General features: G+C 44.0%; 1 protein-coding gene across 1 annotated transcript in view; it reads left to right on the forward strand.

The window, feature by feature from the left end:
* The window catches only part of slc25a26 (solute carrier family 25 member 26), a 57,775-nt gene extending 32,111 nt beyond the window's left edge, over nt 1–25,664 (forward strand). The window contains exons 6-10 of the mRNA XM_084348245.1: nt 6,675–6,719; nt 11,322–11,391; nt 16,411–16,475; nt 19,313–19,386; nt 25,213–25,664. Coding sequence (XP_084204371.1) covers nt 6,675–6,719; nt 11,322–11,391; nt 16,411–16,475; nt 19,313–19,386; nt 25,213–25,309 — 351 coding nt within the window. The 3' untranslated portion in view covers nt 25,310–25,664. The remainder of the gene's footprint in view (nt 1–6,674; nt 6,720–11,321; nt 11,392–16,410; nt 16,476–19,312; nt 19,387–25,212) is intronic.
* The last annotated feature ends 448 nt before the right edge of the window (nt 25,665–26,112 follow it).

Below are 26,112 nucleotides of genomic sequence, written 5' to 3' on the forward strand. Positions count from 1 at the left end.
GTATAGGGCTCTCACTCAGGAAACCACTGCTTGTATCCTATTTGGAATATGTTGTTGTACTGTTCACTTCTTAATTCACTCATAATCTTTTTCCCATTTCTTTTCAGCTTGTTGTGCTGTTTGGTAAGGTTTAGGAAACTAAAATACTTGGTAAGAAAAACTTTGGGGTCAAATAGACCATTTAACATCGTTAAACACTGACTTGTAAGGATAACTGTCCCCTTGCATATTGGTCTCAGTGAGAGCATCATATTTTATGATGGTCTAGGAACAACACCAACACAGCGATATGAGATCGCGCAAGGGGAGACACTTAAAACAGAGGCCTAGCTGACTCTGTGAACAAATGATTTATCCAAGGCATGCTGAATCGTTTCAGCAAAGCTTTAGTCCAGAGTGAAACAGATTCAAACGAAGGTAAAATACATGAGTGCAGGGCCTGGCCCGATTGGACAGGCGATGTAAAAAAATAGTGAAAAATGCTCATCACAATGTCCCAGAGCCGAGCCCAACATGACTTTATTAAATTGCATATTTTGTACAGCCAAAAATCCAGAAATTAAAGAATTGTACAAAAATGCACAAACATAAAAGCAGAAAATCTTAACAATTTAGTGGATGGATCCAGAGAATGTTTGACATTTTTGTGTGAAAAATGACTTCAGTTGATAACCCATCCAACAGCTGTCAAGACATTTCACTCAAGAATGTCAGCCTCCCGGTGCTGGTGGTTGAGGAAAAGTCAGGGGATCATGAAAATCAGAAAAGATTCATCCTCTCAGGACCATGAAGGTCTGTACAGGATGGACCACCTGACCATAACCTTGCTGGAGCTACGCTGCTGGCATGGCTAAATTATTACTTTGGCCACTTTTACTTGAGCGTGTGTGTATGTGTGTGTCCATGTGTGTGTTTTGTCACAAGACTTGACTCATGTCAAGTGACAGGTCATGTTCACAGACCTCAACAACGTGTTAAATGCACTGGCCGTGTTTGTCTCCCTGGTTATCGTTATGACTCGCTTGCTGCCCGCGCGGCCGTGCGAGCGCACTGATTGGCTCAAGCTGGAGTTGAGTGAGCTAGTAAAGTTTTGGCAGGCGGAGGAAAACCTCAGTCGTTTTCAATGGACATAAACATGAGCGCCGCTCTGCCTTCAGGCTAGGGTTTTTCTTCTGCTAACTGATCATTTAAATAACAGCCACATATTTAGACTGTGTGAAATGACACGCTGTAACAAGATAAAACGCTGCTCTCTTTCATTAGTCCCGTGAGTTTGATGATATGATTGTAGGAGCCTGATTGTTTATGTCCTGATGATGCTGACAGACATCTCTTTTCCATCGTTTCTGCTGCAGTTTATGGAGTCCCGTCTGTTTTTTAGAGTTAACATAACGACCCTGGATTGAGCGGCCATCACACACACACACACACACACACACACACACACACACACACACACACACACACACGCGCGCGCGCACACAGAGACTTTGGCTTGGCTTCATGGCGCTGAATAGGCCGGGGTAGCTGATGCGTTATACAAGGCAGGGGGATGAGACAGAGTCAGCAGTTAGCACCATGGAGCAGTGTGGATTTTATGCTGGCTGGCTGCCCTCAGATAGCATAGCGTAGCACTGGCCTGGCTGTCTGCATGGCTGTTTGTTAGTCTACCATGACATAGTTCAGGTTGAAATGTGTCTTCGACACTGGCAGACCTCTTTGTAACTCTAGAATATCAAAACCATGCGGTTGGCCCTGTGGCCCACTGGACGGAGTAAGTGTCCCCTTTTGACTTTTAAGTTCAGCACCTGCAGCCAGTTACAACCAGGTGGTCCCGCACAGTGTCCTCAAGCTAAATGCTGAGCTGCTAACGTGCTCAGTTGTAAGCTGCACAGGTTAACAGCGTAGCGGCATGATGCAGGTTATTTAAAAAAATAAACGTTTAGTGATGGTTGACCCTCTGTTTACTCACTTCCATTTTGATTTAATTGGAAACATTTTCATAGCTAAAACTATGTATGATATTTTTACCAATCCTGTCTGGTTTGTTGGTTGGTTTGTCAGCAGGATTACACAAAAACTACTGAACGGATTTCTACGTAAATTGGATGGAGGATGGATCTCAACCCAGAATAGATAGTCTTTTGATTTGGATCTGAATAAAGGCACAGATTTGGGATTTTTTTTTTTTAAATGTCTTTAACATTGCAAGATAAGGTATTTATAGACATTTTCAATAATTTCTCAGGGAATAATACATGGATCTTTTTTCTTCCTTTCTTTTTTTTTTAATCTGGCATATTTATGTTGCTGGTATCTACAAGTGAGTACAATTTGATTCAGGTTTAAATATGTTTTATATGATATTGGAAAAGGCTTTATTGAGTTAAAGGGGACTTTTGGCTGAGGTCTGCACTTCACTGAGTACCAATCTAGTCTTGATACTGTAGTTAATCCTAAAATCTAATTCAAACAAACTGAGATTCAATGTTGTACTAACACTTTACACACTTTGCATACTGTCCCAAGTTTGAAAAAAGTTTTGTACTTTAAAACAAAAACTCAAATGGCACTCAGTAGAGCACATACTGTACCATTGCCGAGGCCCAACAATCCCCTTTAATTCAAACAAGCCTAATCCAATATCAAACTCAATAGTCCTGTATCACTCTAAAATTTAAACCACCTGTTATTTAAGGTCAACAGATCGAGCCACTTAACTAAGCCTGATTTTTTTCATCATTGTTCCCTGAGAAATGAACGAAAATGTCAAAAAAACGAGTGAGAAAATCCCCCAAAAGTTAGTAGGGTCTGTATGGGGTCTGTTCTGGGCCCCAGACTCATCCTCAAACCAAGTTTTCTGAAGATCCATTCAGTAGTTTTTGTGTAATCCTGCTGACAAACCAATCAACAAATGGACACAGGTCAAAACATAACCTCCTTGGCAGAGGTAATATTTTCTGTAGATTTCAAATGTAAATGAAGTGTCTAATGCCACAACTGTTAAATTAGACATATTAGACAGAGACATAGACAACTGAAATCATTTCAAAAGAAAGTGTTGAATCCCTGTGTGCTGTTGGTGAAAATGCAAATTCACAATATGAAACAACATCTTTCTAACAGAGCCACAGGTTGCAACAGCTGATCAAACCACAAACACCTGAGGCAAATTAAACACTTTGATTAAACAAACTTCTCATATAATGAGCAACATATCTCAAGATCAAGAACAACTGATATATTGATTTTTGTCTGCCCGTTGAGCAAGACATTCTGTTTAAAAACACAGTTTCTCAGCAGCACAGTTGTGGGTTGCTGGGAGGTTTATTCCGGCTCAGTTTGCTTAGTAATCACTGTTGCAAATTAATTCTTAAGAACTGCACTCTGTTATCTTTGATATCTGATATTGTGTAACTGTTTGGCCTGAGGAGTCACACAAAAGTTAAACAATTTTGTTCCCACGGTGTGTAATCATGTACCTGTGCATTAATAATTGCAGTGGTGTGGCTGAAATATTGGCTGCGATACGTTAAGAGTGTTTGTCTCTTTCCTCTCCGTGACTGGTAGATAGAATTTCAAAATAAAAGCAGCTCTGTGGCGCGTAGCTCTTACGCTCTTTTTTAGGCCATAAATAGATGAACCTTGACTGGACACATCTCTGGGTTCAATTAATCTTTCTTCACACAAACCTTCATGGACAGGAAGTGCATGAGCAACCTTCTGGTATGATTGTGATGCGTAAGTTTATCTCCAAGGTTACCCCACCTCAATAGCAATAGCAAAAGCAAATATAGCCCGCTCCCCTGGGCTATTTTGAGGAATCCTGTTTCGTGTTTTTAGTGCAAGTCAGAGCAGCGACACAAGGATTGCAGTTGCGGTGAGCAATCATTCCACAGCGGGTAACACATCGCATGCACCGCTCAGATGCTCGATGGAAAATGAAAAGACTTCAGGTAACTTTTTGATTGCGATGTTCACGGTGTGATGATGCAGCGGCAGAAGAAAATGAGGAGACGGATTACTTGTCCAATTCCTTTTCTTCACCACTTCTCTTTCTGTCTCTACCTGTTGTCGTTTCTCATTCAGCTGAGAGATTTATTATGTCTGTCGAGCTGGTTGATTTGAGATGAGAAGAAATCATTTCAGAGCTGAATAAGATAACACTACAGTGATTAGCTTACATCTGCCCCCCCCCACCTGATTTTATAACTATAATACACAAACACTCATGTTGGATTCTTCACATTCACTCAGGTTCGTACATGTTTCCAGTGTATGCGTGCGTGTGTGTGCTCGCCAGCTTTCCCTTAACTATAAATGACTTATCAATTTTAATCAGACCGCATGTGGTTTTCAGACGTTCCATCTCTGCCAGGCAACACACACACATACACACACACACACACACACACACACACACACAGCACTAGCACAGTGTGCCAGGGGTGTCAAACTAAGTCATAAATCATCGGTGGATCAGTCTTTCCAGACCCTCTGCCGAACTCATCTGTTCTCCTTTCTCTCTCACTCTGTACTTTTTCTTTTTTTTTAAGCTAATCTGTCAGCTACATTACAAGCTGATTTAAAATAATAAAACATTGATTAATATTGTGAAACATTTCTAAAAGATAAAAGAGAATATTATCCAGCACTGAAGATTAAAACTATGCAATTACAAGACAAATAGTCTGTTTTTTTCAGCCAAAACATCTACATTGTATTTCAGATTGAACACAAAATCTATACTGTATTTGAGATTATATAACATACAGTATACAACTATGAAAATGCCGTGAGCAAGTTTGCAAGTCTAAAAGTGTCCCAAGTGTGAAATAAGTCAGGACAGGTTTACCTACTTTCACTTTCAATTTACTATCACATACAGTACAGTATGTTGTGCTTACATTTAGCAGTAGAGGCTAATTACCGTGACACCCTCCTTACATTCTCTGTCTCTCCCTGGCCTGGAGGAAAAAGCAGCGGGGTGGTGATAAAAGACACGTGCTTCCCTTTTGGAAGCTCTCTCATCTCTCCACAGTTGGAAAACAGAGGTGTACTCTCCCGTCATCGTATAATCACTCTGCTCTCAGGGGTCTGGAGACCAGACCTACATCAAATCCAGTTCTCAAATCACCTCAAAGGACTGAGAGGATTGGCTTCTGTCTGCCCGGACAACAGTTTTCACTGGAAAGATTTGTGTTAGCTTCATGCACCCAGGCTGGCTTAATCAAGCAACTATCAAATGTTCAATTGGGATGAACCTTAGAAAAGAAAAAAAAATCATTGTACTTGTAGCTGTACTTGAATGCAGTATTTGTAGACTGTATCTACTCTAATGTACATGTTGCAAATGTAAGCATGCCATAGTAACCGCACTACAATAGCTTTACTTCCAAAGGTGAGCAGTATATTATTCTCTAACTACATTATTATAAGTATGTAAGTGTATAGTGTAAGGATGAACAGTCCTAAACTTTCTAAAAAACATAGATATGTCAGAGCATTTAAAAGGTTACTAAAGAATATGACAGGTGGCTTTTTCTGAGTGTCTTACTGTACATTAGGTTTAGTCATTCACAACATGTTTATTACTTGTAATAATCACTTTTAATACAATTGTCATCAGATGACAGCTTTCTGTTGTTGCTTTTGTTTTTCAAAATGGCCTTTAATAAAACTCCAGGTCATTGGGAGGATGTTATAAAGTTTTATACCCGGCTCACAGAAAGCAGATGCGGCAGATACCCTTTAAGCTAATCTACTTCAGATTGAGTGTTTATATGAGGTCAGCTCATCGGGACTAAGTGCTTAGTAAGCTCATTAAGTGACATAAACACCATTGGTGTATTGTCTTTGTGCTCGGGCTGACTCAGAGTTGGACGGGCTCGGCTTTTACTGACATCCTAACGTAGTCTGATGGAACATGCTGGAGGAGGCGTTGCAGATGGATGAATGATCGCCTTGTTTCAGTGATCAAAGACCGATGACACGACCCAGTGTCACTTTATTTATTTCTCTCTTTGGTTTTTGTTTTTGTTCCCTCTCTTCCTTCCTGTCCTGACCTGATCTGCCGTTCCTGCAGCGCGAGATGACAGGATACATGTGTGTGTGTCCGCAATGTGTGTCTCAAAGTGAAAAAGTGAACATGTGTCTGTGTGAATTAGTGTTTTTGTGTAGTTTTCTCTATGTGTCTGTTTATACAAAGCACGCCAATTCCTGGGCATGTGTCTGCACGTCGCCGTGTGAGTCAGCGTGTGCATGCGCGTGTGTGGTCTGACTGTGTGTCGCTTGCCACCTTTGCCTTGGCAGTGCCATTGATTTCCTCCCGCTGTAGCTTCCTGCCCGAGCCGATTTAGTGTTTCCAGCGGCAACACTCACTCTCCCAACCATCACTTTAGAGCCCTCCCTCCATCCCTCTATTCCTCTTTCCGTCTGTCCATCCATCCGTCGGCCTATCCGTCTGTCCATCCATCCACAGCTTGTCTCATTCATTAATCATCAGCTGTGAGGAGGAACAAGGGAGCAGTCAGACGAGAGAGAGGAAACGGAGAAAGGTGGCAGGGATGACAAGTGCGGGAGATTGGAGGTTAAAGATGAAACTTGAACCTCCGGAAAAATAAAACTAACACTGAGATGATCCTGATGATTAAAACTGTCTTCTTCTCTTTCAGATCCCGTTCTCGCTGGTGCAGTTTCCACTCTGGGAATATTTAAAGGTGCGTATCAGATCTTTCCATAAATGTTTGCCTTTCTGACTTTAATTCCCTCTCTGTCTTTATTATCCATCTGTTTTTATCCCCCTTCATCCCTCCACTCTCCACCATTCCTCAGCACCATCATTTACAGTAATTGTTCTCAGTGATAAATCCGAGGTGAAGTTATGATAGTGTGCTTACGCTCTGACACATTTACGGCGAGGTCGCACTCTGCATTCCCCTGTATCATTGTGGCAGGCGAAAATTGGACTTTGCGCCCCAGTTTAATGGCTTGTCACGACTACCGTCAAGCCGGCCTTCATTTTATCACGAGCACATCTGTCTCCTTGTAATATTTTACTAATATCTTTTTTCGTTCTCTCCTTCCCTTCTGTCTCTTTTCACTGTGTGGCCCCGGACACATAAAAAGCTGCTTCTCTTTGAAAAGACGGCATTTCGTTGAAGTGACATCATGTCTCAGGGGCGCGAGAGGCGGACAGTCAAACATTCCATCAATGTTCGGGAGCTAACGGCCGCGGCTAAGACGAACAATACGCCGCACAGCTGTGTGTATGTGTGTGCATGTGTGTGTGTCTGTGCATTTGCGCGAGTTAGATTTTGTCGTCCACAAGTGTCTCTTTGTCCCTCAGTCAAAGGGCCTCTCTCTCCAGGCCATCTGGACACGTCCGTTGGCGGAGAGCTGAGCGGCTGGAATCTGGACCTCTCCTCTCCTCTTTCTCTTTATCCTCTCCTCCATCCATTGGCTCCCTGCTCCCAGTCCTCCCAGATGTACCCTCTGTACTAACATGGTGCTCCCGATAGCTAATGAGGCGTTTCTTGGCTACAGTGGCAGGGAGATGAGCTGACTAGTCATGGAAGAAGAAGAAGAAAAAAAAACTTGCAACAGGTTTTTTACTGCCATTCCTTTAGAGTGACCACCAAGATGTTCTGAGGCTTTCATACACAAGAGTAACGTGATTTAGTTTGAAAAATACCAGAGTGAAGGAATTTTGAGAGACTGCTTGTGTGTGGCACGATCTCCCATCTGCTTTGTGGGATGGTAATGTGCTGCGATGTGGCCTTTTTCTTTTAGCTTTACACTCCGAGCCAGCACAGCTGTCAGTAAGAGACTCAGAGAGATGGAAAGGGAGAAAATGAACCGACTAACTGCTGTAGGCCTGTTGGAAGAGGAGTAAGCAGACAAATCCTTTCACAGAGTCCTTCAGTTTCTGGGTACATCACAAAGAGGTATATTCCTGGCAGGAAAAGTCAGGGAGTGTTCTACATTCATCAGACAAGTCGCGCATTGGTCACTGCACAGACATTTCAAGTGTTTTTTCACACCAGACTTCAATAACCATGTGAGTAATTCTCACTGTTCTCTCACACATTAATTTCACAATATTGTGGTTTTCACTCAGTTGTTTTCCCAACAGCAGCTGTAGAATAAGGCTCACAGTTCACCCCATCTGTTCTGACCTCAAAAACAACATTAGCAAACCAGGAGGGTGTAACACTTTTAGGTTACGATTGAACACCAAGAAAGAGCCACAAAAAATTCAAGGAATTAATGCGTCGAAGGCATGACGGGAACTCGTATTTAACCAGTTGGACTCGCTTACAGATGCTGCCTCCGCACGCAAAAAATACATACGTGACGTCCTGACAAACGGACCTACCACCTCTTTCCTGTGGGAAGTCCTCCAGGTGCAAACTCTGACCCTGACATGAGGGTTCAAGGGTCAAAAAGTTTGTTTTCCCAGGTTTACCCCTTATTATTTATTCATGAAACAAAGAGGAAGGGATGGAGAGAGGGAGAGAGACGGAGAGGAATCCCCCAGCGAGAGGCCTTTGATGTGGAAAGCAAAATCTCCGTTTTTAATCTGCCCTCTAATGAAATACACATGACGCATCCTGAGCTCGTACACAGCTATTCCTCTATCTCTCTTTGTCTTCGTGTTTACTTGTTTGTCTTTTCGTGTGTTGTGCACGCACACATGGTTTCCGTGATGTTCCACACGTGTGCAAGATAGGAGGAGAACGAGATAACATGCAACCGATTAGACTTGCAGGGGGGGAATGGACAAAGAAAATATTAGTAATCGCTCCATGCTGTTGCTCAATTGCTCTCCCTGAGAAGTAATCATACCTTGCAGCGCCCGAGGCAGGCCAGCTGTCCACATGCATTTTATACAAAGACTAACGTTGCATAGACAGTCCCCTCATTGAAAGGAGACGGGGCGAAGAAGAGATGAAGAGTTCATTCTCAAAACAAAAACATCAGGTGGTTTCACTCAGTAGCCAGTTGCATCTGGGCAAGCTGTCCTGTGATTTGAAGGTTTTTTGACACAGAGTTTTTGTAAAATGCTCCAGACTAAAATTCAATTTTACATATTCATTGGCCGTACACTCTGTTGATGAACTTCTGTGCAATTAGCTTTGTCCTCAAATAAGGAGTTCATTTTCCAAACTATGATTATTGAGAAATTATTTATAATTAAGTAAATACTCTATGGTGAATAGTGTCTCTGTCACAGCCGCATAACATTGTTATGACGTAATGAGTTTTGTTTGTAGTCAGCACCTACATTATGTCTGAATCGCTACAGACCTGGGATTTGTATTTACGACAGTGGTGTTGTACTCAGACACTGTGGGGGGGATATTATTGCAGAATATTATTATATTTGTATGCCAAAAATAATTACAAGATGCATTGTCTACAATAAATGCACCATCAAGTATTTTGATTTATAAACTGTATTTCCAATGAAATACATTTAAAGCTGGGTGATATGACCTTAAAATAACATCACAATATTTTTAGGCTATATCACCGTACACAATATATATATCAATATTTTAAAATCTCCTTAAAAACACTTCAGAAGTGTTAGGACTGGGCGACAAAATCAAATGTCACATTTTTAGACAAAATACCTTGATATCCATATTTTAGCTTTATTATAGAAATCACTGTTGGTACTTGCACAAAATATTAACACAATGAGATTTAAAATCAATAATCTTCAGTTACGTGGACATAATGACTAAAGTGGATAGAGTCAAGTATTAAAACAAGAAGAATAGTCTGGTAAGTTCAGAAATGTCTTCATTTCACTGTAATGCAGCCTTTCAAACCAGGAAAAAGACAACACTTGTGCCATATCACGGTGTAACAATATCCAAATGAGAGCATTTAAAAAAAGTTTTTTGCAATGATCCCTTTAAAAGTGGTTATTAAATACTTGTGAAAAAGAGACGTAGAACAATAGCCTGTGCATGGATGTCACTGCACAAAATGACATTCGTGCACTATAAACTTCACTGGGAATATGTACTTACAAATGAGCTTGAAGCATCTTTTTCTGCATTACACTCACTGTAAAAGAAAAATCATATAAAAACATATCTTAGACAACATATGCAGCGATACCTATTTATCTGTGATAGGCCAATATCAGCTGATTATACTGGTCAACTGAAATATCAGTTGTGCTCTATCCAAACTATATATAGTCTCATATCATGATTGCGATATAATATTGATTCATTGCCCAGCGCTAAAGGGCTAATTATATTGTTATGCATATTTGTTTGTTTCACTGTGGCAAGGTGTGATTCTTAAAATGTAATGCCTTTCAACCCTCTGCTGTCACTATAAGATTGACCAATAATTGAATTTGACTGAAATTCAAAAAACATTTGATTGTTGTGCGTTAGATTGCCATGCCTGGTCACTTTATTGTGATCACTACCTTTTTTTTAAGCAAGGGTTAAAAATTGGTGCATAAAACTTGCTTTTTATCAAACATTATGCAACTAGCAAGCTATATCTAACTTCTCAATTGGTCAACATAGAGACATTGACCAGCAACACTATGATTTCCTATAGCACAGCTGACACTGAAATGCATCTTTCAGTGCAATAAATGTTGACCTGGAGCAGTTTAAAGAGATGAACTAATAACTTTAAAAGTAGTTAGTCGCTATATCTGTGTCCTCTACAGGGAGAAAGCTGCTGTTCCCCAGAAAGCATTACTGAACGTGCAAAACAATGTGTTATGTAAAATATGTGAGTTTTTCTTTTTTTTGTGAGGTGTTCAAGTGAATCCAATGTAATCTGAGTCAGAGACCCCTGATGTATATCATGTATTCATGTGACTCTGCTATTTTGTATATTTTAGTGCTTCAACACGTGAATGTCGACCAGTAAAAACAATGTGTTGATATGTGATTATGTGCTGACCTATTGTATGTCCACATGATGGCATCTAGACAAAAAGTGTAAAAAAAAGTGTGACAGAGTGGGAGCGCTGCAGCGTATCCTCTTGCCTCCCTCTAGTCCCGTCCCAGTTCTTGGGAAACAAGTAGCATGACATCACTGGGGAGAACAGGCAACACAAAAATAGCCGGACAGCCTGGTTCCCAGCCGCGGGCCTGCACCCCAGACCGGACCAAGGTTCACAATGTGTTTTCAATGTGTCTGATATGTCCACTAACTACAGTCTTCTCTCTCTCTCGTTCTCCCTTCCTCTTCCTCCCTTCTTCTTGCTCTTTCATCATCCCCCTCTACCGACAACCCTCTCCTTCTCTCTCGACATATCTCTCTCTTTCTCCCAGACTCTGTGGTCGTGGAAGCAAGGTCACACGCTCTACTCTTGGCAGGCTGCAGTGTGCGGAGCCTTTGCAGGTGCAGGGGATTATTTGCTGCTTTTGGAGAGAGGCGGAGAGGGACGGAGGGGGGTGGAGAGGGGTTGGGCGAAGGATAGGGAGGGATGGATGGCTAGAATCGATGGATAGAGGGATGGATGGATGGGTGAATAGATGGCCTGGAGAGCAGGACGAGTTTACCCAAAGCCACATTCTTGTAAGATTCCATGAAGATGAGCTCAGCTGGCACATCTCATCCTCACCTGCACAGCAGATCAGAGGAGAGAAGAGAACAGAATAGAGAAAGATGGATGGAGTGCAATGGGAAGAAACATTATTCTTAAACATCGCTCTCTCACAGCTTTAAATTAGCAATCCTCAGTACAGTGAATCTGCATTGTTTTCCCATACAGATCTCGTTATCAGACCTTTCCATCCCTTCATCCAATGAAAATCATACCATGGCAGATTTTTGCGTTTCTGTCTTAGCCTTGATGAGTATCAGGGGAGAGACAGACAACCAAGGGAGGAGAGAGCAGAGATAAGAGGGGGCCGGTTCCTGGGTATGGGCCCCTGCAGCTGTGCGACCTCCTGAGTGCTGGGGCCTGAAGTTTCTTAAAAGAGAGGGAGAGAAAGAGGCACAGGAGAGGAAAGATAAAGAGGAGGAGTGGCCTAAAAACAATACAAAAAGGGGAAAGGAAAGCAACTAGAGGGAATTAAATCAAGCTGTAAAACATGAGAGATAAGTAGAGATAGATGCTAGTAGCTTTATTTTGTGATGATTGTTATTGTTTAAAAAGGTGATCTTGAGCATAGTTGTGTGTTTGATGATTTTGATTTTAAATGTAAAGGGTTCCATCTCAACATAAAGGTCTCAGTCCAATGTAATCCTTATCAAGGGTAAGGACATTGTTTTATATCACAAATCATAATCCCTGAGCTCTAATATTCTCCCTGGAGACCTAATTGCAAGACATAAATAAAAAAAATTGGTATGGTTGCCGTAGTCTGATAAACAAGAATAGGTTGACAAAAGTGGTCACTCCCCAATAATTTTCCTGGCATCAGTAGGATTATTGGGAAGTGACAAGTTAAGGTTCGGGACTATTAAGTATGTGTGACAAAACAACATCCCTGATCCCCGCTCCATATGAGTTTCTAGGTAAAACTTCTAAATATGTTTTTGCAACTTTAGATGCATAAAAGATAAAACCATAGTCCTGAGTCGACTTTATACCAGTTGTCATTGAAAGCTATGAGCGAGGATGCACACTTGTAGCCATGCATAGGTTAAGTTAAATATGTTTAAACCTGTTCACCTGAGTTTGAGTTGAACTATATTTTGTAACTTTTGTATGTGACTCTGTTTGTATGCTGTTGCTTGAGCTTTGTGATCTTGTTCAGTGTCTTGCATAAAGTTTGAAGAAAAGCATTAGCAGGGGAAACACACATTAAAATATTATAAATCAAGAGGAGTGTAACAACATAGCACCTGCCTCCAGTATTTTAGCTCTGAGTAAAAAATGTGTCACACCATCTATCTTTCAACTCAGTCCTCATCTTTTTCGAGTTGAAAAAGCAAAACCACAACCAAAATACACATTTCAGAAGAACAGTTCCGCAGGCTGGCCCGCGTTGGACAGTTATAGCTTTCAGTCCATAACTCTTGCGACGCTACAACGCGCCAGACAGGACAGGAAGATTGAGGTTAGCTGCTCAAGGAGTGATGGAGAAATGGAGATGGAGATGGGGGTGAAGGAGAGAAGAGGGGATGACGAAACGGCACCCCAAGGAGCTGAGACGTGGCCCTGAGCCACCCCACCTGGACTCAGCTCATGCTGGGAGGAAGAGGAGGAAGAGTGAAGAAATGAGAATAGAATAAGAGAGAGAGGAGACAGGAGATGTGGATGAGACAGACTGAGACATGCAGAGGAAAAAAGACATAAAGTACTTATGTGATAAGGAGCAGAGCGGCTTAGAAAAGCATAAAAAGTTTTTAGTTGTCAGACAAAGGGTATTTCTTCTGCTGTTAGATGGTTGACAGCATTTTTTTAAACTTCTTTTTTAAAGCTAGTGAAAAAGAAACTGTAGATAACATGATATGGATATAAGCAGAAATAGGTTAACAACGGTGGTCACTCCCCAATAATTTTCCTGGCACCAACCTGTAAGATTATTGGGGAGTGACAAGCTAAGGTTAAGGACGTGTTGTGTATATACACTCACCGGCCACTTTATTAGGTACACCTGTCCAACTGCTCGTTAACGCAAATTTCTAATCAGCCAATCACATGGCAGCAACTCAATGCATTTAGGCATGTAGACATGGTCAAGACGATCTGCTGCAGTTCAAACCGAGCATCAGAATGGGGAAGAAAGGTGATTTAAGTGACTTTGAACGTGGCATGGTTGTTGGTGCCAGACGGGCTGGTCTGAGTATTTCAGAAACTGCTGATCTACTGGGATTTTCACGCACAACCATCTCTAGGGTTTACAGAGAATGGTCCGAAAAAGAGAAAATATCCAGTGAGCGGCAGTTCTGTGGGCGCAAATGCCTTGTTGATGCCAGAGGTCAGAGGAGAATGGCCAGACTGGTTCGAGCCGATAGAAAGGCAACAGTAACTCAAATAACCACTCGTTACAACCGAGGTATGCAGAAGAGCATCTCTGAACGCACAACACGTCGAACCTTGAGGCGGATGGGCTACAGCAGCAGAAGACCACACCGGGTGCCACTCCTGTCAGCTAAGAACAGGAAACTGAGGCTACAATTCGCACAGGCTCACCAAAATTGGACAATAGAAGATTGGAAAAACGTTGCCTGGTCTGATGAGTCTCAATTTCTGCTGCGACATTCGGATGGTAGGGTCAGAATTTGGCGTCAACAACATGAAAGCATGGATCCATCCTGCCTTGTATCAACGGTTCAGGCTGGTGGTGGTGGTGTAATGGTGTGGGGGATATTTTCTTGGCACACTTTGGGCCCATTAGTACCAATTGAGCATCGTGTCAACGCCACAGCCTACCTGAGTATTGTTGCTGACCATGTCCATCCCTTTATGACCACAGTGTACCCATCTTCTGATGGCTACTTCCAGCAGGATAACGCGCCATGTCATAAAGTGCGAATCATCTCAGACTGGTTTCTTGAACATGACAATGAGTTCACTGTACTCAAATGGCCTCCACAGTCACCAGATCTCAATCCAATAGAGCACCTTTGGGATGTGGTGGAACGGGAGATTCGCATCATGGATGTGCAGCCGACAAATCTGCAGCAACTGCGTGATGCTATCATGTCAATACGGACCAAACTCTCTGAGGAATGTTTCCAGTACCTTGTTGAATCTATGCCACAAAGGATTAAAGCAGTTCTGAAGGCAAAAGGGGGTCCAACCTGGTACTAGCAAGGTGTACCTAATAAAGTGGCCGGTGAGTGTATATGTGACATAACATTAGTGTTTCATGCCTTGTTTAACAAAAAAAGTGTGAAGGCAATATTGTTATTTGGTATGTAAAGGAAAAAGGATTGAAAAATATGAAATTGTGAGAATAAAGGGTGGAAAAAAGTTGGGGAAAAAATGGTTAAGGGAGTAGTGAGGGGGTGGGTTGGGAGTCTTGGGGGCGGGAGGGGCGTAGGTCCAGGGTAGGAATCCATTTCACGTCCCTCTGCGACAGAGCCGCTGTCCAAGAGGGATCCTCAAGTTTCAGGCACTTCCCCTTACATCGCGCTTCACACTCTCTCCTTCACTCATACATAATCTGCTTGACACTGGAAATGCTCACACAGCCGCGTTTAATCATCCCAAATATCTCCACCCGTACCCCGTGTTGACTTACGACGGACTTGACCCGGTTTGAACTGCCTAGAAAGAAAAAATCCTGCCCAGCCGAGACAAGATTACATCACCGTCTGATTTGGGTCTAACCTTCATCACATCACATCACATGGTTCCTCCAGCCAAATTTAGATCCTCCAAATCAGTGCTCCATGTGTAAGATTTATTTGGATAATGCAGCCTTTTATTGCTGTCCAAGAATATTACAAGTCAGGCAACAGTAATGTATCTTTTTATCCTCGTTGAAGTGTTCTCCACCCAACTACGGGGGAAAAAAATCATTTAAAACCACTCGTATAACAAGCCAGGATTAACTAGTAAAATCTAACAGTGTGTTACACAATACTGATCCTAATGTTTTTCTGGAGCCTCAGCTCACTCGCAGTCGCTTTGCTCCTCGGTGGCCCATGTGGATATGTTTAGCGAGAGCAGTGACAGAGTGACACACACACAACTTCTCACTCAGACACACACTGCGGCTCAGTGGGGACACCTCTGGAACGCAGCGCCCATCCAGCTTCCAACTTGGGCGGGTGGAGGGAAGTTGGGGTGTATATAATAAAAGTGCTCTATAAAAGATTGTGTGTGTGTGTGTATATATATACTCGTTTTTGTTACATACTGGGGACTGTTTCTGGCATGAACCATGTCAGGACCAATAGTCATCATGGAGACCGGCCCTAATGTGGTCAAACATGATTTCTGAGATCCTGGTTAGGTTAAGGTTAGGCTTAGGGTAAGGCTTTTTAGTTAGGCTGTACAAATGAATTGAAGTCAATGTAAAGTCACAACAAGGATAGCTGCACAAACCTGTGTGTGTGTCTGTGTTGCTGGCTTTTGTACGTCTGAATAAATCCAAATGTGTGTTTTTTTCATGTGTGTGTCTGTGCTTGAGTGTGTGTGTAGCTCGGTGGAGGTTGTGGGTTGGATGAGGCAGTAAGTAGGAGGGTGGCTGGTGGAAACAGAGTGTGTGTGTCTGGTTTTTGTGGTCTAATAACGGGGAAGGTCTCGGATGGGGAATATTATCTTTTTTATGAACTTAATGGAGCGGAGGGCCAAGAGTTCCACTGTTTATTGCTGAATTAATAGGTTACTGTATCTGTGGTTAAGTAATTGGACTTTTTTAATGGGTTTATTTTTAATATTTAAAGATTCTCCTGGGAGCAGAGAGGTCCTCTTATGTTTGCACTTTGCTAAATGTGTGCATGTGTCTTTCGTAGGTGCGGTAGCTGCATTTGTTACCACTCCTCTCGACGTGGCGAAGACCAGGATCATGCTCGCGAAGGTATACACACTCAAACACACACACACACACAAGCTCCTCTGGCAGCGACGTTTAAACACTGCTGTCAGGTGATGCCTCGCAGGCAGAGCGCTGCAGCAACAGTGGACGGAGAGGGCCGAGGTAGCAGCGGGACAGTCGTGAGACATACACACACATCTATCATCCGATGTGGACTATGGACAGTGTCGGCAGGACATGTTTGTGCGCATGGTTAGTGTTAGAGCGAGGACTTGTTGCTGCTCCAGAGGAATTTCCATCTCAAGGCTGCTTGTCACCGAGAGGTGAAGCAGAGGGCCAGTGTCCCTCCTGTTGACTCCTCTACTCTGTCCATCCTCTCAAACAGTCCCTCTCTCTCCTCTCTTTCTCTGTGTAGCGGTGTTCCCTCCTCTTCCTCCCTCTCTCCACCTCCTCTTTCACTCCTGGCTCGCTCTGACTGTACGTCTGGCTTACCTCACCATGTCCTGCGTGTGTCTGTGTATGGAGAGGGTAGTGAGTTCAGAGTTACCCAAATCAGCCCCCCCACATTCATACACACACACACACACACACACACACACACACACACACGCTGTCCTTGGAGAAGACACAGTGTTCCGATCCTCACCCCCCCTCCATCCGAACTAATGAGATACTGGAATTAACAAAACACTCAGACAGTCTTGATCTCTTGCGAGAAGCTGTTGGCTGTAGGTGGAACAGCTCGGCACAAAAGCTTCCTGTAAACACCATTTGAAATGCAGCTGCTGTAATTTACCACCAGCAGAGGACTTGGCCTGCGCTGCCTCAACGAGGTTCGGTTATAACTTTATAAGGCCAAGTTTTTGATCCACACAAGGCACCACAGGTAAGGTGGAAAAAAAACTGGAAGATGAAATTTCAGATCTTCTAACGAGACGGTTTTTATCAGCTGATAAACCGGATACAACCAGTAAATGTTTGGCAACTAATCAATTAATGAACTGAATGTTTCTGCTCTAATAGAAATGTACTAAAAAACTAGAATGGCACTCAGTAGAGCGCTTACCTCTGCCAAGGCCTAACAGTCCCCTTTAATTCAATCAAGCCTAATCCAGTATCAAACTCAATAGCCCTGAATCACTCTAACATGCATTCATGGATACCAGCCACCTAAATACGCCTGATTTTTTCATCAAGATAAGAAATTGCCCTGTATCGCAATGTTAGAGAAAGTGAGAAATCCACACCAAAAGTTAATGGAGTCTATTCTGGGCTGAGACCCATCCTCCATCCAAGTTTCATGGAAATCCATTAAGTCCTTTTTGTGTAATCTTGCTGACAAACCAACCAACAAGACAATAAATGGACACAGGTGAAATCATAACCTCCTTGCTGGAGGTAATAACATTTTAAATGTGATTTGTGTACGATATGAGGCAACAAATGACAGTAAAGCAGCTTATCACATCTGAAAACGGAGTTCTGTTAAATTATAAAACCTACTAGAGCAGAGAAGGATGACAAGTCTCGACAGGAGAGAGAATCAGAGACAGACAGATGGAGAGAGAGCAGGGCTGCTGTTGATGGGTATGGATGGTTTGGATCGGACGGTGGGAGGAAATGTGGGTGTTGGAACTTGTCACATTAGTTTCCGTCTTACAGAGGCAGAGCAGAAGGTTGTTCCTTGTCTTAGGTGGGCAGAATGAAAGAGCGGTGTTGTACGGTAGGCAGCCTGACACGGACGAGGCCGAAGCGGGCGGGCGTCCAGGGCACAGCTGGACATGCAAAGCCCCTCCTGGGCAGGGACTGCTGCCACACCGCCCTGCCTGCAGCACTGGCCACATGCCTGGCACACCACGGCCTCCTACGCTGCTACTGCACAACACTGCTCTTCTCCTCAGGCTGGCAGCGCACTGCTGCCTTCACTGTCGTAATCACCGGAGTCGATGTCTGGTACGGTCCAACACCTTGTTCAGAAGTCATCACTGTCATTCAGCTGAGACTGTCAGTGGGAATTTGTTCTATTTGGACATGATTGAAAGAACATAAGACAGAGGAACGTATAGACTGAGCTGCAGGAAGATATTCTTTATGTCAGCATAAGTTACACAAAGACCGTGTGTCTGTGTGTGTGTGTGTGTGTGTGTGCGTGTGTGTGTTTTGGAAACCCTCTTCCTCCATCCCCTCCTTCCATCATTCCACAGCGGTAAAGGAAAAGAAAACTTGTCAGACCAGAGTCATTTCTCAGCCACCTGTCTCCAACAGAAACACGAGGAATAGGGGTGTTTTTTTCTCCTCACATGAATAAAATGCGGGAATCCTCCCCTCGTTCCAGTCGCAACTTTACAGAGGACGCCGCAAACTTAGTTTCCTACACGCTCCGTGAGCTGTAGCGCAGATTGGCACACATGAACCCACACACATACTCCCGTCGCCTCCTCCGGCTCGTCTCCTCTCCGTGCTGCCACCGCCCGCTCTCACTTAACCCTGGCTGGCCTCGCCCCGCCGCTCCCATACCCCTCCGCCTCTCCGCAGTGATGGATTAGAAACTCTCTGGCCAGCTAAGCCGTATTGTGTAAATAAAAGTTCCAGACTTTGACGGGTGCGAGCTGTGGAGGGAGAGCGGGAGAACCTGTTGAGTGTGTTTTTGGGTGGGCAAACGGCTGGGCGGGTGTTGGAGGTGTCACCTTCGCTGACACAGCTGTCCGAGAGGAGAACAGGAGGGAGAGACGGAGGAATGATGGGAGGGGAGGGCAGGAGGAAGCTCAGCTGAGGAAGACTAAACAGGGTGTCTGTTTGAGGAGCAGGAAGTGAAGGAGACGATCCATCAATCATCACACCTTTATTTTCACCCTCTGTCTTTCTCTTTTTCTCTCCAGGCCGGGTCGACCACAGCGAGCGGCAACATCCCGCTGGTGCTGTACGACGTGTGGAAGAGCCGAGGCCTCACGGGGTGAGTCTTCGTTTGAGGGAAAGGCCGTCGATTCAGCCGCTTCACACAAACTGTATTCATCCCAGCCTCTTATTTTACATGATTTGATTTTACTCCCTGATCCCTCACGTAATCAAGTTTGACGAGTCGCTTCTCTGCTGGGGGACGTGAATTTACAGCCAGAGCTGAAAAATGAGATGCATAAAAGCTTTTCCTAGTACCGTCCTATTGATTAAGGTGTTACAGGGGCCGAGTGGAGGGGTTTATTTGAGTGTTTTGATGTGTTTATAATGCACACCGGACAAAAGGCCAGGTCTAATGGGGCCGCAGAGGGCTGCCAGCACTAAAACAACCCCTCAGCCGCGATGAATAATAGGCCTGCTCGCGCACCAGCGACCACCATTTAGTCAGGACGCACCTCGGCCTAATGCTCGGAGCAGATTTGGTTTGGGACCGGGCCAGACACAAGCGGGACATCTCTCTATCTCACCAACACACGCACCGCGGTGTTGTTTGTTTGTGTGTGCGGGGCTGCAAGCGCTGGAATCTAATCAGAGAGAAATTACATCTCAGCTTTGTGTTATAATAGGAGCCAAGGGTGATTCCCTACAAACAGCTTTCAAACATCCAGCTTTCAATTTTAATAAAGATCATGTTTGAGAGGACTGCGCCGTCTCGCTGAGGTGATAGCTGTCGGGCCCCCGTGGAAAAGCCTAAATCCCGCTCTCCCAGCTGCAACAGTAACCAAGTGGTAATGTACTGGGGAGCTCTTTGATGCCAGTCCCCCACCTCTGCACCACACGGCAACCTTTGATGTCCTCCTCTCCTTCTCTATCTCCCCCGACGATCCTCTGAGACCGGCTGTAAAACTCACTCACATTGTGCAGCCCCAGACAACATGCACCGTAAGCTCTCCGACATGATCAACTCCCGAATAATCCTTTTCTCCCCTGATGTTGATGTAACCAGAGAGGAATGAGAGACGAGAGAATGAAATGCAAAGACAAAGGAGAGTGTGTAGAAAGTAAAAAGGGGAGGTGGGAGGGGAGGGGGGCTGCTGCTCCGCAGGGCCAAAGGCCCGGTGGTTGCGCTGGTGCATGCCTGATACAAATTGCTGGGGCTTTAAAGCTGTAATTATGGTAATAGGCCCAATTGCAGTGTAGTGAAGCTCTAAAGTGCTTCCATGTGTGTGCCATGCCCCAGAGACCCCGGGTTAGCAGCACAGAGCGGTGGAGCTCACGCCGGCCTCCCCCAGTAACCTGCAAGCTGCACCAGGAAACATGTCAAAACAAAGACTAATAAGCAACATGTCCCCCAGGCTGTGTCTGCTCCGTGCCTTATGTAAACCAAAATGGAAAGAAAAGTAAATACGAGGGTTTTTTTCTTACCGCATTCACACAACAAAGCAGAGACTCTCGAAGTTTGTGGTAAACCTTAATTGTACTTTTATGACATCAGCAGTCCTTGTTCTTCACCGTCAGGAATGGAGTGAAGCAGTTTGAGCACTTTTCACCTGCCTCCTTCAAATGAACACTTCATACGCTATGTAAGTGTGATTGTACGAGTTGTAATGTTGTGTGCTTTCTCCCATCAGCTAAGCCTTTATATTTTTGGAAAATCCAGATCGTATCTCCAAGTGGATTATTTGTGTTTTATAAAGTATTTCTCAGAAGATTTAATCCATTTATATCCTCTCATTAAAGCAACATTATGCAACAATTTTACCTTAAAATAAGAGTTTCAAAATCATTTCCACACTTTGCACTCAATAGATATGATCCGCCAGTTTCTTATTGTCATTTCTTTGAGTACTTTCATATCCCTGAAAACTGTACAACCTAAGCTAAAGGGTTGTGTAAGTCAATAAACACTGATAAATGATGAAAGTATTTTTTTTTTAAATCAAATTTGACTGAGTAAAAACACAGAAGAAGAAGAAATAAGAATCTTTATTTGATCACATATCAAACATATCAACTCCAGATCGTGACGTACGTCATCATGCAAGCACAACAGGATTTGGCAGAAGATGAAGTTCTTAACTTCCTGCTGCAAAAAATGAAAGCTGATTATAGCTGGTGTGGTTTTTGTTTTAGATTGATTCAAACAGGATCATGTAAACACCAGTTTATTGCGGCCAGTGGAGGCTGCTCGCATGAGGTCTGTTGTCATAGGGTAAATGAGCAGATAAGATCACAGTGCGTAACGCTTTACAGCAGAACATCACACACAGCACCAGCTATCACTGATTGTGTTAGACATTACAAGATCTCCACCCTCTCTTCTTTACAACCACCGTCTTTAAAACAGCAGCCGAGACATTCTCTCTGCTCTCCTGTCATGCCTTGAGACTATATTTAGTTCGATTCCTTGGAGAGGTGATTGGCCCACAATAGAAGGATGACGGCGATCAGTTGGCCGGCCGGGCTGTGATGTCAGAGTGAGTCAGGGCACCCGGGGGAGCCGAGGGGAATATCTGAGCTCTGTCTCTGCTCTGACGTCTCTCCAGTCCACAGGTGGGCCCGATCCCAGACAGGAAATGTAACGGTAGTCCAGAGCTGAGACAAAACAAGCACGTCCAGTTTAAAATTAGTTCATTCGTCCACACAGCCGGCAGTCAGAGCCATCACATGAGGGGATGTCGGGACTTGTTGTGTCTACTGTGATGTTGTTTAGTTGTCCAGCTGGTTTTCTCTCATTAGATTCTGATTTAGCTCCGGATCATATGTGATATTGTTGTTTAAGTACTTGCCTGGAGTGGGCCTGTGGTTTGTGTTTCGGCAGATGGTGATAAAAAGCTGTGTTGAGATGGGAGGAGCAGCGACCTCTGACTGATGTCTCCACGTTTATTTGGAGCATTTACACCAGTCCGTGCTCACACAAACACACTCGGCTTCTCTCTCGCTCCTCTCTCTTTCAAACATTCATTCTTTGTGTCTCGCGCACTCCCACGAGCCCGACCACGCACAACTAACCTTTTACTGGCCGTCTTTTAAAAACACCCGATCTGGGTCGAGGCATTCTGAAGCGTGGAGTTGTGCGAATGGTTGGGATGGCTGGGAGATCCCTGACATGCTTGTCACCTTGTAGAGCTTTGCAGTTGACAAAAGTGACGCACAACAGGCGAGTCTGTTTGTGATCCCGATCTTACATTTCCAGTGAAAGAGCTAGTTAAAGGGTAACTCCGACAATTTTACACATTAAAGTATTTTTACAGGTCTTGTCACCCGTCTGTTTTACGTTAAACATCTGGTGGCGGATTTCCAGTGAAAACGTTACTAGATCTTGACAACTCTTCTGATTTTTTTGTGAAAGTTGTAGCTGTTCACTTTTTTTTTTTACATGTTACAGTAGGAAAAGCACCAACTGATATGCAGGTTTTTTGGGCCGATGGTGATACCGACAGTATGGAGTAAAACATTCCAAAATCGATATACCGGCCGATGTACACACAGTTTAACAATAATCAGTGAACCAAAACAATAAACTTCACCCAAAATTTTGTAATTTCAAATCATCCAAGCATTGTTTTCTGCTCTGTGTTCTTTTAAACTAAAAGGTTTTCATATCAGCCGATATCGACAACATACTGATCTTGTTGGCCAAGCGATATATATCAGTCAGGCTCTAGTATAAAGAATAACATTAATGATTGCTGAATTCCCTTGAGGTGCTTCAGTTTCGGGGACCGTCATGGATTCATTCTTATTTTCGCTTATCCGAGCTTAATATGCTCACTCCAGATCCCCTGATATCGCAAGACTGTGTCATTGAGACAGAGAAAGGTCTCAGCAAAGATATTTTCTGCTCTGATTTGTCTAAAAATTCTATTTTGGTATCAGACTGCTTGTAAGATCTGCAGCTCGTGAAAAAAGGGGTCAAATATTCACTTTGGATGAATGTGTGGGGAAAGAATTGGTCATGATCTGCTCTCGTGTTCGCCTTTCCCGTCGGAATTAATAGACTCGGAGCCTGCTGCTCGTCTCCTAAAGGCGCAGGCCGGGCGGTGGTGAAACCCACGTGACGCTGATACAGGAAATGACTCTTCAGTTTGCCATCTCGTCTCTGCTGGCACCTGTGCTTTTCCTACTGTGACTAATCAAAATGTCTGATATGAGAAAGGTCGACTCAAGAAGCTTCTCTACGGTGTCTGCTGGAGCGCAGCTGACGGAAACCGAGCAGGATTTTGTGATACTTCAGGTTTTTCCTAAAGATTAAAATGGACAGAAACACGAGTACTGACGCACACACCCTCGCAGATGAGGAATGAGGACAGGCAGTCTGGGCACATAGACAGTTTTATGCACTTTCTCCTCCACACACAATACCCTTCATCCATTACATCTGGCTCGGACGGGGCCAGACCATGTGAGCGTGGGGGCGTATTGGCAGGCGGAAGGTGTTGGTAGGCAAATACACGCCGAGGGACGGAGACGGGCAGAGGGAGTAAATGGGGAAAATAAAAGGAGAGAGACGCAGAAAGACAGACGAAGCGAGCACGTGTCTGAGAAGTGGATGACGCAGCAAGAAAAAGGAGACGGAGGAGAAATCCCCGAACAACTGAGCCAGCTGAGGGGGGCGTCGCTGGACAGAGAGACCAGAGAGAAACGGACAGCGGAGGGACATGTGTGGATGTCATCCGGCCATCAGTCACGCTCAGAGAGAGAGAGAGAGAAGGGAGGGGGTGAGAGCTCCAGGGAGGCCGTAGGGTGGGGGCTCGAAGCCTAATCCCAAAAACAGCTGTGTGTAGCGGGGAGGGTGGTGCTGGTGAGGGGGGTGGTTCTTGGGAGATGGTTGCTCTCTCATGGCTCATCTCATCCTCTGACCCCTGCTACGTCAACTGCTTCTTGTCGGGCCTCGGCCGCTGTAACCCGGGGCCCTCTCGCTCTCCTGTAAAGTGGCTCCACCATCACACGCCTCACGTTTGACCCGCTCTCATGGACCACGCGGCCCCGCTTCACAGCCATAAATCACTCACAGATAGATGCTGTCGATCGGCGGAGCGATACATGATCCGGCCTGCGTCTTCATGGAGATAATTAAAGCTGGAGCAGGAAAACTGTGGAGGAATTAGCATCAGTTTCCGAGGACAGAAAACCCGTCTCCTTCCTGAATCTTCTGCCGCGGAGAATAAACTTTTTTTTCCCTTGCAGATTATTTTCCAGCCGCAGCAATCATTCTCTTTCATGTCACCTCTTCTGTGGACACACTTAGTGGCTTTAGCTGAGCAGGGACTGAGTCACACTAGTCACAAATTAAGCTGCAAGCCACAAGAGGGGATGCTGTTTTTGTACTGCTGAAATCACTAAAAACAACAATATGATTTTTAGGAACTGTGACGCTCACAAAGATGAGATGATGAACACACTGAACAGATCGCTGACACTATTATCTGAGTCATGTGAACAAAATTGGCTCAATTTAACACAATTCTGGTTCATCACTTACCATCGCACTACTGTATACCATATATATTTTTAAAGTTGAATACAAATATACAACCAAAACTGTTATTAGTAATACATTTTAAAAATGGATTAAAGCAATACGATGCAAGAATTGTTATATTTTGTGATTTGGCGCCTGTACAGCTTTGGATAACAATTCACTCATACGTCACTATTGTAAATATGGGCAGCTGCACATGTGCATTTGTTATGATTACTTGCTAGTCACAACTTTGCAGTCAAGCAAGTGCAACTTATTGAAGTAAATAAGCTGTGGTTGACCAGTTATCAAAACTGTGATCATCAGAAGTAATTCAGCAGAGTTGCCGGCTGTTTGGATTTGAATCTGCATTAGTTCAAAATGAATAGCATGTTTTGCTCTCTCTCCTGTTTCCTGCAGTCTGTTTGCGGGCAGCATACCGAGGGTAACCTTCATCAGTGTGGGTGGTTTCATCTTCCTGGGAGCCTATGAGAAGATCCGCCGCACTTTGCTATAGCAGCACGTCCTCTGTGACCGTCCTGAGTCCTGACCTGGTGGAGGAACAGCAGGGATAGCGTCTCCGGAAGTAGCACCCTCGTCCCCTGGAGGCCCCCCCCGCACCTCCATTCTGCTGGGCCCCTGAGAAGCAAGGAACACCTGGTGCTCGGGCGAAGAGTCGTCCGCGGGCCTGATCGCATTACCCAGGGTGCTGCATTCCTGCTCATCAGTGCCCTGCAGCCTGAGCTCACACTCCTGTAACAGCGACGGCGGTTTGGTGAAAATGATGATGCCTCTTTACTGTTTAATGTGTGTGTGTGTGTGTGTGTGTGTGTGAATCAATAAGTTATGGTATTAAAGATGGTCTCTTTTTATGTTTTGAGTGAGGTTTGGTGATTCTTCCTGTTCCCTGTAGGCTTCCTCCACAAGGTTTTATGATCATTTTAGTGTTTCATCCATATTTTCTCTGCTAAGCCGGGCCACCTGTGTTACAGACACACTCATATCTCACCATTGTTACATTCCCGCTGGAGCACGACTGAGCTCATCCACCTGCAGGAGCTTTAATTTTTATACTTTAGGTGCCTTCAACAATAGAACACTTTGTTAAATTAACAAGGGCCTAGTTTTATTAGGAGCCTCAGGTATCCTGCAGAAGCTGCTTATTACATTTAGGAGTTTATCTCTCGTGTGTTTACTGTGGAACATTATTATTTAATGACTGGATTCTGTAAGGAGTCATTCCTTAATCTTTGATTGAAAAACTGATTGAAAAAAAAAAAACCTGTTGCCTACATTACCCACAATGCAACTTAGCCACTG

This window comes from Pagrus pagrus (genome assembly GCF_965226575.1).
Source record: "Pagrus pagrus genome assembly, chromosome: 3".
Classification (NCBI taxonomy): Eukaryota; Metazoa; Chordata; class Actinopteri; order Spariformes; family Sparidae; genus Pagrus; species Pagrus pagrus.